Below are 15,636 nucleotides of genomic sequence, written 5' to 3'. Positions count from 1 at the left end.
TCCGGTTTCAGACAGGTTGTGCTCACAAGGTAGCGATGACGGACGGACGGACCAGTCAAAAACAGTATACCCTCCGCAACTTCGTTGCATGCATGGGGTATAATAAATATATCCAGGGCAGTTGATAAATCCATATGACTGTTTGAAAAAAAATGTGCTTTATGGACTTAATTTCCGTAAAAATACTGGGAAAACAACACCATTTTAATCAAGAACCTGTCAGCGCTATTATTTTTTGTATCAAAGTTTGGACGTTCGGGGTACCCCTGACGCAAAACCTTCTCTGTGAGGCATCTGTTCATTAAAATCTGACACTTTAATACATATACGAGCAAAACAGACGAGTTGTAAAATGTAAATACCTTGGGAAGGTGTTTCAGGAATATCACCATCTAGGAATGGAAAATTGACAATAAGAAAATATAGTAGATATCTTAAACATTGTTTTCGAAGTAAGGAAGGATGTTACAACAATATGTAATAAGTATAAACAGCAATGGCAGTAACAAATCATTCTCACATGTATTTTTAATGCATCATAACAAGTCCTTTGGATCCATGGATAAATCTTCACACACAGAGTTAACATTTCCTTTGTCGTGCGTCATGGGAACGGCATATTAAGTGTGCAAGCCAAAAAAGAAAGAAATTTTGCTTCAAAATATTACAATAGCAAACTGTTAACCAAAAGAAAGATCTCGAGTAATTAGTATTCATCCTCTGGGACAACAGAGAAATCTTCTACTTCACATAAAGATTGAAACTCTTTCCATGACTTTTGCAGTCTTGATACAAATCCTCGGTAAGGATCTAATTTTGCACTATCCCATTCATATTTATTTATAAAGTACATTTCTATTTTAGTCTGTCTTCTTAACAAAAACATAGGGTCATTTAAGTCCGTCCTGTTGTCGCGCGAGCGCCATGTGTTCTCCTGCTCTTCTGTCGTTTTGTCGAATTTGACTATATCCGCATCTATTACATTCCAGGCGACTTCTCCGTTAATAGTAAAGTCCAGAGCTGGTAGTCCGTCGAGTGAAACCCGACATATATCATGCAGCTCTAATGGCTCGGACAGTGCATTAACAACGTTATCAGGTAGCTGTATCCACACACCATCCGGTGGGGTTGTCATATCTAAAGGTTCCCACGAAACGATCCATTGTTGCAGAGACTCTGCCTCTATACCTTCTGGCAGCGGAAACTCTATAGTATTTGGGTCTTGTCCATTCGCTACTGGTGGTAAACTTGAAAAACTGTCTTGAGCCTTATCTAATAAACTTTCACAAATATCAAGGAATCTTTGTAACAATTCCATATACTCCTCCTGATACTTAGTCCTCTGTGAATCATTCTTTAAGTCATTAAGCATTGCCTTCGAATCATTCATTATATCCTCATAAAGTTCCCCTTCATCCAATACTTCCGCTACTTTACAAGTTGTCAACTCGGCCTTTATATCCGAAAACCTCAGATACATTTTCCTGAATCTAAATAACACTAAAAAGATAGGGTTAAACTTCCAAATCTTATCAAAATCTTCATTGTCATATTTGACTACAGCGTTATTGTCTTCTAAATCTTTATATTTTTTTTCTACAACTTTTTTCATTGCCTCTTTGAATTTCGTGGTAGAGTAAATGTTTTTCCTAAGAGGGAAGATATCAACATAGCCTTTTGATTGATTGTGAATAGAAACTTGTTTTATTGTGTAATGAGATCTCAGAAGACCCTCCTCCTTAATGGGCATTGTTGGCACAATTATTGGTTCCTTCTCTTCAAACGGCGATGTTCTTGTGCTTTCAATAGACCTTTCTGTCTGATCACCAGATGTCCTCGTCTGATCGGTTGCTTTATTAAAGGAAGTTTCAGATTCCATCCTATACTGTTCCGATTGTATAGTGCTAGCTACAGACTGAATGGTAGCTAGTTCCTGTCCGTCAGTTTCTTTAACAATTCTCGTATCATTGGCAGCATGGTTCACAATAGACGCTTCCTTCTCGTTAGGTAACTGACACAAAGTTTCCCTCTGTGTATTTTTAATGTGTCCGTTTTGTTTCGATTTTGGTACTGTCCCGTTCTGGTGAGAGCTGGACACTGATCCGTTTTTTTTCGATTGTGAAATTGTCCCGTTCTGATGAGAGCTGGGTACTGATCCTTTTTGTTTCGATTGTGATATTGTCCCGTTCTGATGAGAGCTGGGTACTGATCCGTTTTGACGTGGTGCAGATTTAACACCGTTCTCTGTAGTGTGATCAAATGGTTGTACTTTGGTATCGGAGCTGAACAGACAGCCCATGCCTTGACCTGAAAAACATTGTTGTGGAAATAAAAATAGACTTGTAAATAATCATATGGTTCATTTAATATTTCATAATATATAAATAAATGGAAACATGATATGGTTGATTAACTGCTAAATAGTACAGTGGTTACTGCGCACGTATATACACGCACTTTGTCGTCCTATATTTATGTATAACCTACATGGCCTCTTATATGTGTGGGGATTATATCAACCAAGATTATCTCCTAAGGTGAGTTTGTAAGCACCGTTCAATAAGTCGATAATTATCCAACGATTGATTGACTGAGGGGAGTTTAACACTTCTCTGTATATTCAATGTAGATCAAGGGGCAACCATATATATTTTTATATTTGGTGAGGCGGTAGGGAGGAAATGTTCTATCATGTCTTTTAAGTCCTGTCTGTTTTATAATAAATCAGAGCAATCAGAAACCACGCCATTTTATTTATTAATTTTTTCTTTTGTTTTATTTTGGGAAAATTTGGACCCTGAATTTTTATTTCAAAATACATCCTAAACCCCATAAACAAATAGTAGCTCCGAATAGTACTGTATAGGTTTCAGCACAACTTAATTTTTTGATGATTTCACGAAATGCTTTCTTTTTTGAAAGTCTATCCGTTGGCATCTAAGAACTGTTAATATGCATGTAATCATCAATGATATTTCAAATAGGAGTATAGACATTCGGTTTAGTTAGATCTGTCCAAAACAGCATTTAAATATCGCCAACTCTTGCAGGGCATTAGTTATTTTCATCTTTTAGGTCTGCAGTCCACCAAAGGGTCAGCCCCGATGAAAAGTGTATCTAGCAACAAAAACGAAAAACAGTTACTAGGACATCATAGTAAAACCGATATCAACTTCCTATCTTTGACATGTAATATACCGACAGTTCCACGTATCAACTTCCCATGTTTGACATGTACTACACCGAAAATTAGCCTTCCATCCACAATATAAAGCCATTTGCCAACGTTCATTTGACTAACCAAAGACACAACCAACAAAATGCCGGTCAGAATAATAATATTTGAAATTTAGCTGGTCAGAAAAAAAATATTTTAACCACATCGGGGCAAGACTATTTATTTCCATTTCACTGTATGTTGTATCTGGAGAAGGGTCAGAAAATTTATTTATTTTCTAGGAGTTTTAGGGCAGAATATTCATTTTCAACTTTTTCGGGGCAAGAATATTTATTTCCAAAAACTGCCACCCCCCAAATCAAATGGTCGTACCCACGGGAAAGAGAAAACTACCCAATGTTTCCGATGCTTTTGCAATTTAAAAGATGGTGTTTTCATTCCACAATTTTATGTCTATAAAGAATGATACTTTATTGCTGTCACCAGTGCTTAAGGGGTCATGATTTCTTACGGCTTTTGATGAGTTGCTCCTTTATTCTTATTTTTTGCTTTCCTGTTTTTTTCAAAACCGAATGTCTTGGCTTTCAGTTAACACAAACTATCGGAAACGAAACAATTACACAGTATCATACCTCAATATATGCTGTTATATAAACATATCTTTAAATACGTGCATGTTCATTTTTGTCTTATTTTCAAAACAAATTATTTAAAAACATCTTTAATTTAAATTATCCATATGATTGAGTTTGTACCTAATACATATAGAGCCTATCACATACCTTAGTCAGTTATAAAATAATGTGAAATCGTTCAAATAACAATTGACTCCATTTTTTTTTGTCCAACAAAAAAATCTTAGCTAATACACAAACCATAATTAACAATGTCATTCCAGTGTTATGGTCTATTAATTCTTTTCTAATAAGGTAAGTAACCTTTTATTCATTGCACTGATTTAAATTCCGTTTGCACGTTAACTTTTATCTCCAAGGACAACAAATAAAACATTCTACCTGGTCATTTTATATTTTAAAATGTTTTGTTTTTTTTTAATTTTCACATCACCGATTTAAGTACAAACTTACACAGGATTCGTATTCAGAATAAATATAAATCCTGTGTATGTAGCTGTCAGTCACATTCGAAACGAATTATGAACGCGAAACCCGAAGCTCACACAAGGGCAAAGATTAATGCATAGAGAGAGTACAGCGCTTTCTTTATTTTGGATAGACAAGAAGAGGGTTGCAGGGTCAGAGAAAAGTCTGACTATTAGAAAGGTAGATGCAAATGCCTACAGAAACGACTTGAGGTGTATGTTGACTTTGCAAGTATGGTGATTGCGCTTTTGTTGTATTACACAACATCGGAATGGTGTGATGTTGAGGTTGGTGAGAATAAAATGATCGATAAAACCATACAGGATAACCTTGCGTAGACTTATCTAACTTGCTTCATTGTGTTGGTAATCTTGTGAACTAGATGTTTTGTCTTCGAATGGCTGGCCTATTTATCATGTGTATTTTTAATTTTTGCTATTTTTATGTTAGGGTATATCTGAACCTATGTATTTTTCATTTCTGGGGCCAGTTGCAGACAGACTCCGAGTGTGGAAAAAATTCGTGAACATATGACCCTTAATGTGTTTCTTTTTCAGTTAGTGATTCTGTGGTCATTCCTTTATTTTCGTAATCATTAATTATCCCAGTATAAGTATCTCTGTATGTAACAGCAATTGTCCGTCTGTCCGCCACTTTTATGCTGAACTACCTGGTTTCATGTCGGTCAATGCATGATTACATGTACTTACAATAAAATTGGAAATGGGGAAACATGTCAAGACAAAATAATAAATTTCGAACCTTTTAGAAGCATATACATGCAGGTTTGTTCAGATGACTTCTTTGGACGGACTGATTCCACTGATAGCACTAAGTTCTGAACATATTTGTCTCAGTGTACGATGAAATTTACACGGTGGATATCGATGAAAAATATGCGTTCCTCGATACTTTTAGCACAAACAATGGATATTGTTGCACAAATGGACGTGTTAGTCCATGACACGGATGGAATTTTACGAAGAAAAAGGACAATTTAATGTATAAGACGAGACAAGACAAGACAATACAAGTTTATTTTGCTAACCCAGGCACTGTTAAGTTCACAAGAGCAATATGTAAACAAGTATATAACAATGTAGCAAACAAGAAGAAATGTTATTTGTTGTACGGTTTAACGTCCAAGCAGCAATATTTCAGCTATATTCAGACGAGTAACAAGAAGAAAGGAAACATAGATATCAACATCGTAAATGAAAATCATCACATATGTTAAAAACGTGACAACATTTTTTCTAGTTTCCTTAAAAATATACATAACTTTCTTTATAACAATTATTTTATTACAAATAGACAGTAAACCCAGTATCTTCACGGAAGACGGGTCTAGAGTAACTTAGAATGTATTTGTTCGTCCGTTCCACTCATTGTTACTACAAATAAAAAGATAATGATATTCATTTCCAACTTCTTGAGAATTACACAAAGGACATTGCTTATCCTGGTTTAGTACATTATGCAAGCGACCGACTTCAATTGGCAATTTAAAATTTGAGCATCTGAATTTACAAACAAATATACGATCTGCATTGTTTAATACAGATTGGTATTTTTCTAGTTTAAAGTCTGTTTTAAAAGTAGCTTGTATTATTATATGAGATGACGGAATAAAAATATATCAAATTCGATCAGGTTTGTCCTTTTTGTTTGAAAGATACATGCCTGCCAAAAGAGACAATGCTGCGTATCAGACTGGAAAAGTAAAAAATGTGATATTGTTTTGTCAGAATAACGGATAATATTGAATGGTTTGTGAAGAAGTTCTATATTTATATGTAGTAAAATGCTAATAAAACACATATAAACTTAGTTTTATCATTTTAATATTACAAAATCTAAGAAAAGTGAATGTTTATCGGTTCTGCTGAAGGAACGAATACTTTCAGAACAGAGAAAACTGGCCATTTTCTTGGAACAAAAATCTTTCCGATATTTTTGTTTTGTTTTGTTTTGTTTTGGTTTTGTTTTTGGTTTTGGTTTTGTTTTTGTTTTTTTTTTTTGTTTTGGCAACGGATATATTTTGATCAAATACATTTGTTATCTCAAAAGTATTATCTTGAATGAGGAAGAACGATATTTGGAGAAAAGAGAGTCAACAATACCGTTCATGATACATATAAATTTACACCTTGTCGAAAAACAAGACTTTAGTGGTAGAAGGGTCATAGAAAATGAATGAAATACTCATTTTAACAAGGTCAAGACGACTTCTATTAATTGAAGTGTCCTTAATTTAAATATAAAATTCAGATGCAAATGCTATTCGTGAACAATACTATTAGTTTTACTCTATAGAATCGAGGACCTATAATTAATTACAGGTCTATGATAAAACTAAGTAAAGCAACACTTTACATGAAAATGAATATGATTCGTGATTTTTTTCAAAATTTGAGTATGCATAGACTTTATTTAGTTTCCAAGGAGAACATTTATTTCTGCTAAAATTGCCTAGTTTTGAAAAATGCATGTTTGACAAAAAAAATGCATTTTAATGATGCTTTTCGTCAATCTTAGGAAGTCACGTGACTTTTACGTTAAAAGACAATATGTCTGATTACCACACTACAAATATAGCAGTAATCTACCATGACCCTTAATTGCGAACGTCATTTATTTGTACCCTTCTAATGTTTTCTACGCCGACGAAAGGGAAAGATTTTTGATAATATCTAAGTTACTTTGGGTGTCGATATAACGATGAAAGCGAAAAAAAAAAAAAAGAATTCATCAATTATATATGAATTATAAATTTCATATGATTTAAAACTCTTACAAAATATGAATGTTATGTCTCATTATATTTATATCCATGTCCATGAATTTCTAAATTCCATTATTTGTGTATTTAATCAATTTGTGCATACTTTAATTTGTAACGCATTGTCTTGGTGCATGTGAACTTTAATTGTTATACGTATATTTGCAGGATTTTTTCTGAAAACTTGTCACAGGACTTTTTCTGACTTGTAAAGAATTCTAAAACCCAATTTTTTAAAGATTTTTTTCTCCAATCTCTCGAAGTTTCACGACACATAAAACTTATACTTCACCTTTACCTTTTCGAATGAATGTATGTATTTTCTTCACATATTATGTGAAATACCAAATTAAATAATCTTATAACTGTTTTAACTTTATTTAATATCAAATTAAATTGATAATAATATAAAAATGCCAAAAAATCAGTACCATTTTATGATTTCAAATTAAGTGAAAACTTATATGTAAATGACCAAAAGACAAGCCTCGACAAACAGCTTTCGTAACTAAACGAAAACCAAGGTCTCCACCTTACAATTTTCAAAGTAGAACTAAGAGAACTATGATGCATGTTTATCAAACTTTGTAAATAAATAAAGACATCGTTTCCATTTATTTGGCACTTTATAAGCATTTACATTTATTGCTGAAATTGAGTAAATTTTGAAAGGCTTTACTATGTTTGTAAAATATTTCCATGCATTATATTTTTAACTTCAAATGATGAAGAATCCATTAAGGAGTTAAATAAATTTATATACATTATATTATTATGTATATATTCTTGAAACCGTATACAATAATTGAACATAATTAACGTTTTATCAGAATCAGAATCAGAATATTTTATTATAGTGTCACATACCAATATAAACATAAATGTAAACATATAATATAAAATATTAAATAAAACATCTAAATAAAAAAATATTGGTACCCAGCCAAATATGGCTTATGAGACACTTTACTCAAATAGATAAAAAAAAAACAATACTTTTATTCATCAGCAAAATTTGTTAAAACAGACAACATTTTCTACGATACAACATACTATATAAAGTTTTTGCCAAAAAAGGTTGAATCTTTTCATTCGTCGTGAGAAAAATAAATTTATCTCTTAAAACAAAATCTGAAAAACCTTCATCAATTTGACAAACTTTCTCAAATAAAACATATTTCTCAAGTCAGAGTAAAAAATCACAATTCAATAAAAAGTGCATTTCATCTTCTATACAAATAAGATTATCACTAATAGACAAAATCACCAGACTCAAGCTTGATTTGTCATTACTGTACGCATAATTGACTTAAAACAACAATTGATGGACATCAATGAGCCGTGGTCACGGTCGGTCACTCGCGTAATTGCCGGCACGTGCCGGGGAAATTTTGAATGATTCAATGACTATTATTATTATATTATATTCAGTACAATAGATGCATTTTTAAATAACCTTTCAGATGGAATTACTTTTACTTCGGAAAGATGTCATCTTATGAGTCTTAGTGCTCTAAGACCGGTTTTTGCGGTGTTTAGACGTACCTCTGAAATATATTATACAGCTGCAAAACAAGTACTGTAGTTTACAGTTTTTGTCCAAACTGTTACATACCCTAAACAAAAACTTCGGGCGTGAACAATCTTCATTCCCACGTAACCTAAAATCAGCCGGGCCAGATGTTTGTCACCTCCGGTGTTGTAAAGGGGCTAAAACGTCCATATCAGTTTCAAATATGTGGTAAAATTATTTTATAATATGTGGAACACCGGCTTCGTGTTTTGTGAGGGGTTACTGCAATTTCCCAATGTGTTAGACTTGATTCACTGTTTTATTTACAAATATAATTAATTAACCTTGTACTGATCAGGGAGTGTAATATAAAGTCCCTGTACTGATAATATACAGTCATGTATAAGAAATAATTCGAAACTTATAATTTGTATTAAGATTTAAATGCAATATTTACTGCTTTCGTCTTCATCGACAATCGAATATGGTTCTACGTTTGTTGCGTGGCATCAAGTTTTTTTTTTCGTTCTTAATTCCCGTCTTCCTATATAGACGACGACTAAAATTGATAGCTTCTAACCTGTCATGGAAAACGGAAGTCGGCAATAGTGTACAATGATTGGATAAAAATGAACGATCCTAATTTTTCATTGGATATCACTTTTTGTCAAGTAATTTTTCTTTGGATAACGAAGCTAAGAAGCTAAGTAAGAAGCTACAAAGACGGCAAGCTTTTCAAAAAAAAAACTTAACTGTGATATCTGGATTCGCCATTTAAGGAGGTAGACCTAGGGCAAGGGACATAACTCTTAAAAATCATTGGAACGTTTGTATTCAACATTTTACATCAATCTTATGTAAGCATCTGATTAACTTGGATTCATTTTATCCTGCTTCAAACGAAAGCTTGAGAGGCTTTGGTGAAATTGAGCATGATGCAAACATATCACTGATTTCATGAGTAATGTTCCTTACCCTAGGTCTACCTCCTTAATACATGTCAAAACGTATGTGAATTGATCAGTTTATTACCTCGTCAAAACGTATGTGAATTGATCAGTTTATTACCTCGTCAAAACCTTTAAAAGATAATTTTCATTGTCCATATCTTAATTCCTTTTCCATTTTCAGCTAACAAAATACATTGAATTGGAATAAGGACACAGTTTGGAGAACTGGTTTAAAAGCTACCTATCGAATAGAGCGCAAAGTGTTTTAGTGGACGATTCAAAATCTCCTATGAAGCAAACAACTGCTGGAGTACCACAAGGTTCTGTTCTTTTTCTTGCGTATATTAATGTTATACTAAAATTAGTACACCACAAAATTAATGTTTACAGTAGCTGATGATCTCATTAGTTTTACAAGACGTTTTGCGTATGACACATCGCTATCATACCCCGCACAATCGTACTCAACAATGAAGATGTAATGAATTTAGACCTAGAAAATATAACAACCTGGTCTGATAATGGATAATAATTTTAATTCCCAGAAAACCAAGGCTTTAATCATTGCTAAACACAACCTTACAGAAGACATTGATTTATTATTTCAAAGAGTAATCAAGGGAATCAAGGTTATAGCGGTAATCAAAAGAATGCAATTCAGGGACAAAGACCAGACATGGAAAACAGACATACACAACAAAGAACATAAAGTAACTAAAATCATACATACAAAGTAAAAAAAGTAAATGAGCAACTCGGACTCCACTAAAACCTGGGAGCATGGACCTGGTGCATCGGTAGGGTAAGCGTCCTCTGCTTTTCTAGAAACATCCGCCGAGTTGCTCATAAAAAGTCAAGTCCGGGGTAGACAAACAAGGAAAGGAAAACTATGAACCGTTGAATAAATCAGTTTTTATGGTGCAGATGGATACACCATAACGATCAAGACCAACCCATTGAATTCGTTTCGTCTCATAAACACTTAAGGTAGAAGACCTGGGGTAAAGGAGGTAATCCAAATTGAAAGGATTGAAGTCACTAGAGCGTTTGAATGGCTCCTAATATGCAAGCTTCAAAGTGATACCGGTGTTAAAGGGATATAACTCCAAGAAAGGGTTCAACTTCTAGGAAAGAGTAATCAAGAGAACCTAGGACAAAGATACCAGCCCCAGTAACTCTGCTTTTTTGAAGTATTGATTAAATGTTTCGAATGGGTACATTGAGGAATATAGGGAAATCCAGACAATGGGGAAATACAGACAAAATATTTTGTGAAAGTTTTTCAAAAAACAAATATAAAATAAATGATAATTTCAAAACGAAATGATTTTCATGGCATCATTTAAAAATATTTCTTCTGTTGTCATCCGCGTCAAACGCGTAAACAAGAACATATCAAGTGACATTTCCAGCTCAAGGCCGAATACTTCCGTTGACATTGAGAATTAAAAGTTGCCAAGGCGGGAATTATAAACAACGACAATTTGCACACTAGGTATGATTACTGTTATAAATGAAACCTGATAAGTGGAATCTCACCCACTATGTCTGCAAATAGGCCTTTCATCAAATGAAGGATCTAAGCTCAATGCATGACTATTGACGGTTTTTTCATCTTTCAGTTTTCACATCCGTTCTCAAAGGTATAAATATTGATCGACCATAGAAAAGAGTAAACATGAGTAATAAGATTCTAGCGAAAGTCGAAAGTAATCCCGGGACAAAGACCAGTCATGGAAAACAGACATACACATAAAAGAAAAATAAAAAAAAACCATTCTACATACAAAGTAACAAAAGTAAATGAGCAACTTGACGGACTCCACTAAAACCTGGAAGCAAAATTCAGCATCTCTGGATTTAGAATCCGTTAAAAGATTCAGAGACAGAGCCTTACGTTTTTTCTCGAAATTTAAGAATGTGTTATTAGAAAGGGTTAAATTATATGGTTTGTAGTTTCTCTCATTCGTTTTAACCAGAATTTGACATCTTATGAGCAACTAGGCGGGTGTTTCTAGAAAGACAATTTTAAGACGCCTGACACATCCTCATTTTACCTTTATCTTATTGCCGTTTTTCTTTCGAATTTTTGTGAGCCTCTTTTAGTTAATTGATGTATTTTTTTGGGGGGGGGATCAAGCTCGTCTTCTCAATTGTTTTTACGACAATGGACACAAGGAAAGTGACAAAGATAAAACAGAAAGCACAGACAGAATATGTAGCTTAAAAATGAAAGACTCGGAACCGCGATGGGACGCGGAAGTGCGATGGTAGTACGCCTAAGTGCGTTTATGATCACGCTGAACTGCGATGGTTAGACATGATTGTCGACTACCAATAGCAACGCAGAAATGCGTTGGCCACTACGAGGAGGTACGGTTTTTTTTGTACTTAGCTGAAATGTTTTAACTACCACGAAGATTTTTTTTCCGTTGATACCGTAAATATAAGATTATCTCGAAATTTTACAGATGTGATATTAGTAAACATGCAAACAGAAACATGTAGAATTTGCAAATACAAATATAATGTAGTATAAGACGGCGCATTTTTCCTCTGCACGTGTGTCATCCTGCAACGACCGATACTACAGATGTCTAAATTTGATGGATTAACGGATTATACGTAATATGAAGAGAAACGTACCAGTTAAGTTTTGATACTGCATTAAATACATGTACTGTTAACACTCAAAATTAATAATGATTCATGCTACGTTTGTTTCTACAATATACTAGCTACTTTCATGACTTTCCTTTCAGTTCGTTAGTTTTCTGTAATATTGTAGGCGCTTGTGCACGTAAAATTTCGTGGCGACGTTAAATGGGGTACCAACGCACTTCCGAGCATTTGCGTTAAACATCAAACGCGTACTTCAGCGTTGACCATCGCAGATCAGCGCGACCATTTCAGCGTCCCCATCGCACTTCCGAGTCTTTCAAATATACAGAAAAAAATATTAGTGCGCTTTAAAACCGTAACGGAAATTTTGTTTTGTTGTCCCTGTAGAAAAGCAAGATAATTGTTATTTAAAAAAAAAAAACAAGATATACGTTTGCTGAAATGATTCTGTTTTTGTGAACTGAGTGGCATGTTGAAAATCTCTGAATATTGTTACCATATAAGTTTAAACGTCATTTTAGATGAAGTTACTCATAGTTCATAATCTCTGGTGTGTTGGAATGCATCACTGGGGATCACGGAGATTATTTGTGGGTGCAGGTTACAAACATCAGAGAAATAACAAAATTTCAAGGATCCAAATGCTGTCTGTATTTTGGATGGAATCAATATTAGAGCATACTTAAGAAGGGATGATGCTTATGTTATATCGAAAATTATAGATATGGGTCTGTCGCGTCAATGGTTGTTAAAACCGAAGAACGAACCCATCGTAAAGAATAGAAGAACAGGATCACAACAAAGATGTTTCATTGTTTGCAAGACATCAAGTCCTGAACTTGAAAAAGCTATAAATGTTTTATCACAATACGGATATTCATTTGAAACTAAAGATTGGCAAATCTTGAATAAAACTATTCGACTTGGTGCAACCTGATTCGTTAAACTTCGTTATATTCAAACCAAAGGTATAATAAAAATAAATTTCCATCAACGATTTCTTGTGAATTTTATATCCTAAGAGTTTTATTACATTATGCCTCCCATTTTAGACTCAAGTGGGATCAAAGCATAATTGGGTCAACATTACAGATTGGATTCACCGTAACACCAACAACATGTATACTTCAAACTAAATAAACTCTTCGTTAAGGCTGTATAGATATAGAAACTGTTTATATCTCAAGGAGGACCATAAGGTGCATTAAAATTCGAATACCTAGTGTAGATATATTTTGTTTTGTATATGTTTTTTTGTATCCAGTATTTCGCCTTCAAACTTTGAACTGATAAACCATATACAAAAGCAATATGGAGTAACATTCATGTTATGGGTCTTCCTTCTCTTGGCGAGTAAGAATGAGGTGACCAACGTCGACCAAAAGATAAAATTCAAAGAAAAAAACCTTAGTGAGAATGGTCACATTACCTCACGTGCCCACATTTGCTCTTTTAAGAAGTCAAATCTCTATACCCTTCCAAAAACAAACAAACAAACAAACAAACAAGCAATCTCCTTAAACCAATTAATGTAGAAAACAATCACATCTAACCCTTTATTGCTACTATTCATTCACCAAAGTTTTACTGAAATCGGTAAAAAAATGGAGGTGCAATGAGACAACAACATAACGGATGAACAGAAATAGACTTTTAAAAAATTCAGTATCCGCCCAAGGGCACCCCTTTTTACTGGAAGATTTGTTATTTCCGTGTGTAAAATCGACATGAAAATAGCGAATAATGTTATAGCACTCCCTGAGGAACCGCGGCTGGCACCCATCCTTTTCAAAGTATCTGGATCCGCCCCTTCGCCCCGACCTATGATATTTATAGATCTAGACTATGATTATTTCAAAATTTCTATACATATATACATGTATTATATATCTAGAATAATTTAGTTTTGTGTGTATTTTTCAATCAATACAGTACCAAAACCAACGATCGAAAGACGTGAAACAGTAAAAAAATGCACTCATTTAACAAGGTATTGTATGCTTCGTTTATTCGCTAATCGTCAAATATTTTCTGTCACTGATTTTGGCTTACTTTCAACATCCGAAATGGCACGAATGCGATATGCTCAAAAATCGACGACTTCCGCTAAAATCTTGGTTCTCTTGATATATGATTGCGTACTCTTTCGTAACCGTGATGACCCAAGTGTTTTCAATTACCCGGGAACCAGATTAAACAACCGGCACTGGCTATTTACATATATGGCACGCGGAATTAACCAAAACCCCGTTATCTATGGGTTAACAGACCGTAACTCACAATATCACATGTGATCGATAATTAAATTCCGCTATCTATGGGTTAGCAACCCGCTAACCCATAGATAACGCACGCTGACCCATAGATAGCGGAATTTAATTATCGATCATATGTGGTATTGTGACTTACGGTCTGTTAACCCATAAAAAACGGTGTTATCCTATAGATAACGGGGTTTGCTTAATTTCCCGTGTCATATACATACACTCAGGTGCCAAAAGTTTGTCAACTTTTTTTCAAGATGGCGTTATTGTGAACAACAAACGTCACAATAAAAATTAAAAATCATACCTTTATTTATGACATAAAACTTCAATATTTTGTAATAAATCCTTTAGACATTAACACTTGTCGGCAACGTTTCGGCAATGTTCCGTATATGCTCTGCAGGTATGTTACACTGATCTTATTCCAGGCCTTCCGAAGTTCGCGTTTTAGGTCCTCCGTGTCTTTAATGTGAAAAATGTTTCTTTTTATGTGATTTTTCAGGACCAGCGAAACATTCTCAATCGGATTTAAGTCCGGGCTCTCTGGTGGCCAGAAAAACGGTTGAATTCCATTTCGCTGCTTCCAAGCTTCGGTTTCTCGGGACCTGTGCACGGGACAGTTATCATCCATAAACTGAAAGTCATTATTCGGAAAGTGTTTAATGATAACAGGCCATAAAAAGTCATCTAAAGTCTTGATATATTTCTCCGAATTCATATTTCCGTCAACGAATGCAAGCAGTCCTCGTCCGAAGTAAGTAATAGTACCCCAAACCATAAGCTTCAGACTACGAGTCGGGCCCTGATTCAGATATCCAAGACAATAACCACGCCATTTTTCGTTTTGTTTTCTCCATACCTTCACTTTACCATCCGGTTTTATAACAATAGTCATCTCATCACTGAAAATAACTCTCTTCCAGTTACGGTTAGCTGTCCAATGTAGTTTTCCACGACAGAATTGTAGGCGTTTCTTCCTGTTAACCTCGCGTACTCCAAGTTTTTTCGCTACTGTCCTCCTATTATACCCAAGCCTCTTCAATTCACGTTGAACTGTTCTACGAGACAGTTTCACAGGTGTATCACTATTAAGTTCCGCTGTTATGTCGTTCAAAGTTTTCCGGCGGCCTTTCTTTACAATCCTTATCAATGCGTTTTCTCCGCGAACTGTCAAAAGTTTGGGATGTCCTTTCCTTGGTGCGTTTTCGTTGTTTCCACGTT

General features: G+C 34.4%; 1 protein-coding gene and 1 long non-coding RNA gene across 2 annotated transcripts; one reads left to right on the top strand and one right to left on the bottom strand.

Moving 5' to 3' along the window:
* Positions 1-513: 513 nt before the first annotated feature.
* On the bottom strand, positions 514-4,077 carry LOC148623445 (uncharacterized). The gene is made up of 2 exons (XM_088565236.1): positions 3,961-4,077; positions 514-2,307 (listed from the first exon to the last, which is right to left on the bottom strand). The coding sequence occupies exon 2, from the start codon at positions 2,297-2,299 to the stop codon at positions 707-709; it is 1,593 nt and encodes a 530-aa protein (XP_088421362.1). The 5' UTR covers positions 2,300-2,307; positions 3,961-4,077; the 3' UTR covers positions 514-706.
* LOC148623444 (uncharacterized) lies at positions 2,435-13,418 on the top strand. Its single transcript, XR_015919428.1, has 3 exons — positions 2,435-2,537; positions 4,415-4,568; positions 9,708-13,418. It is a non-coding gene; the product is annotated as an uncharacterized LOC148623444 (long non-coding RNA).
* Positions 13,419-15,636: the final 2,218 nt, after the last annotated feature.

This window comes from Perna viridis, chromosome 2 (assembly GCF_037379345.1).
Source record: "Perna viridis isolate PV_CMFRI_1.1 ecotype Kerala chromosome 2, ASM3737934v1, whole genome shotgun sequence".
NCBI lineage: Eukaryota > Metazoa > Mollusca > Bivalvia > Mytilida > Mytilidae > Perna > Perna viridis.
This window is presented reverse-complemented; position numbering and strand designations above follow the sequence as displayed.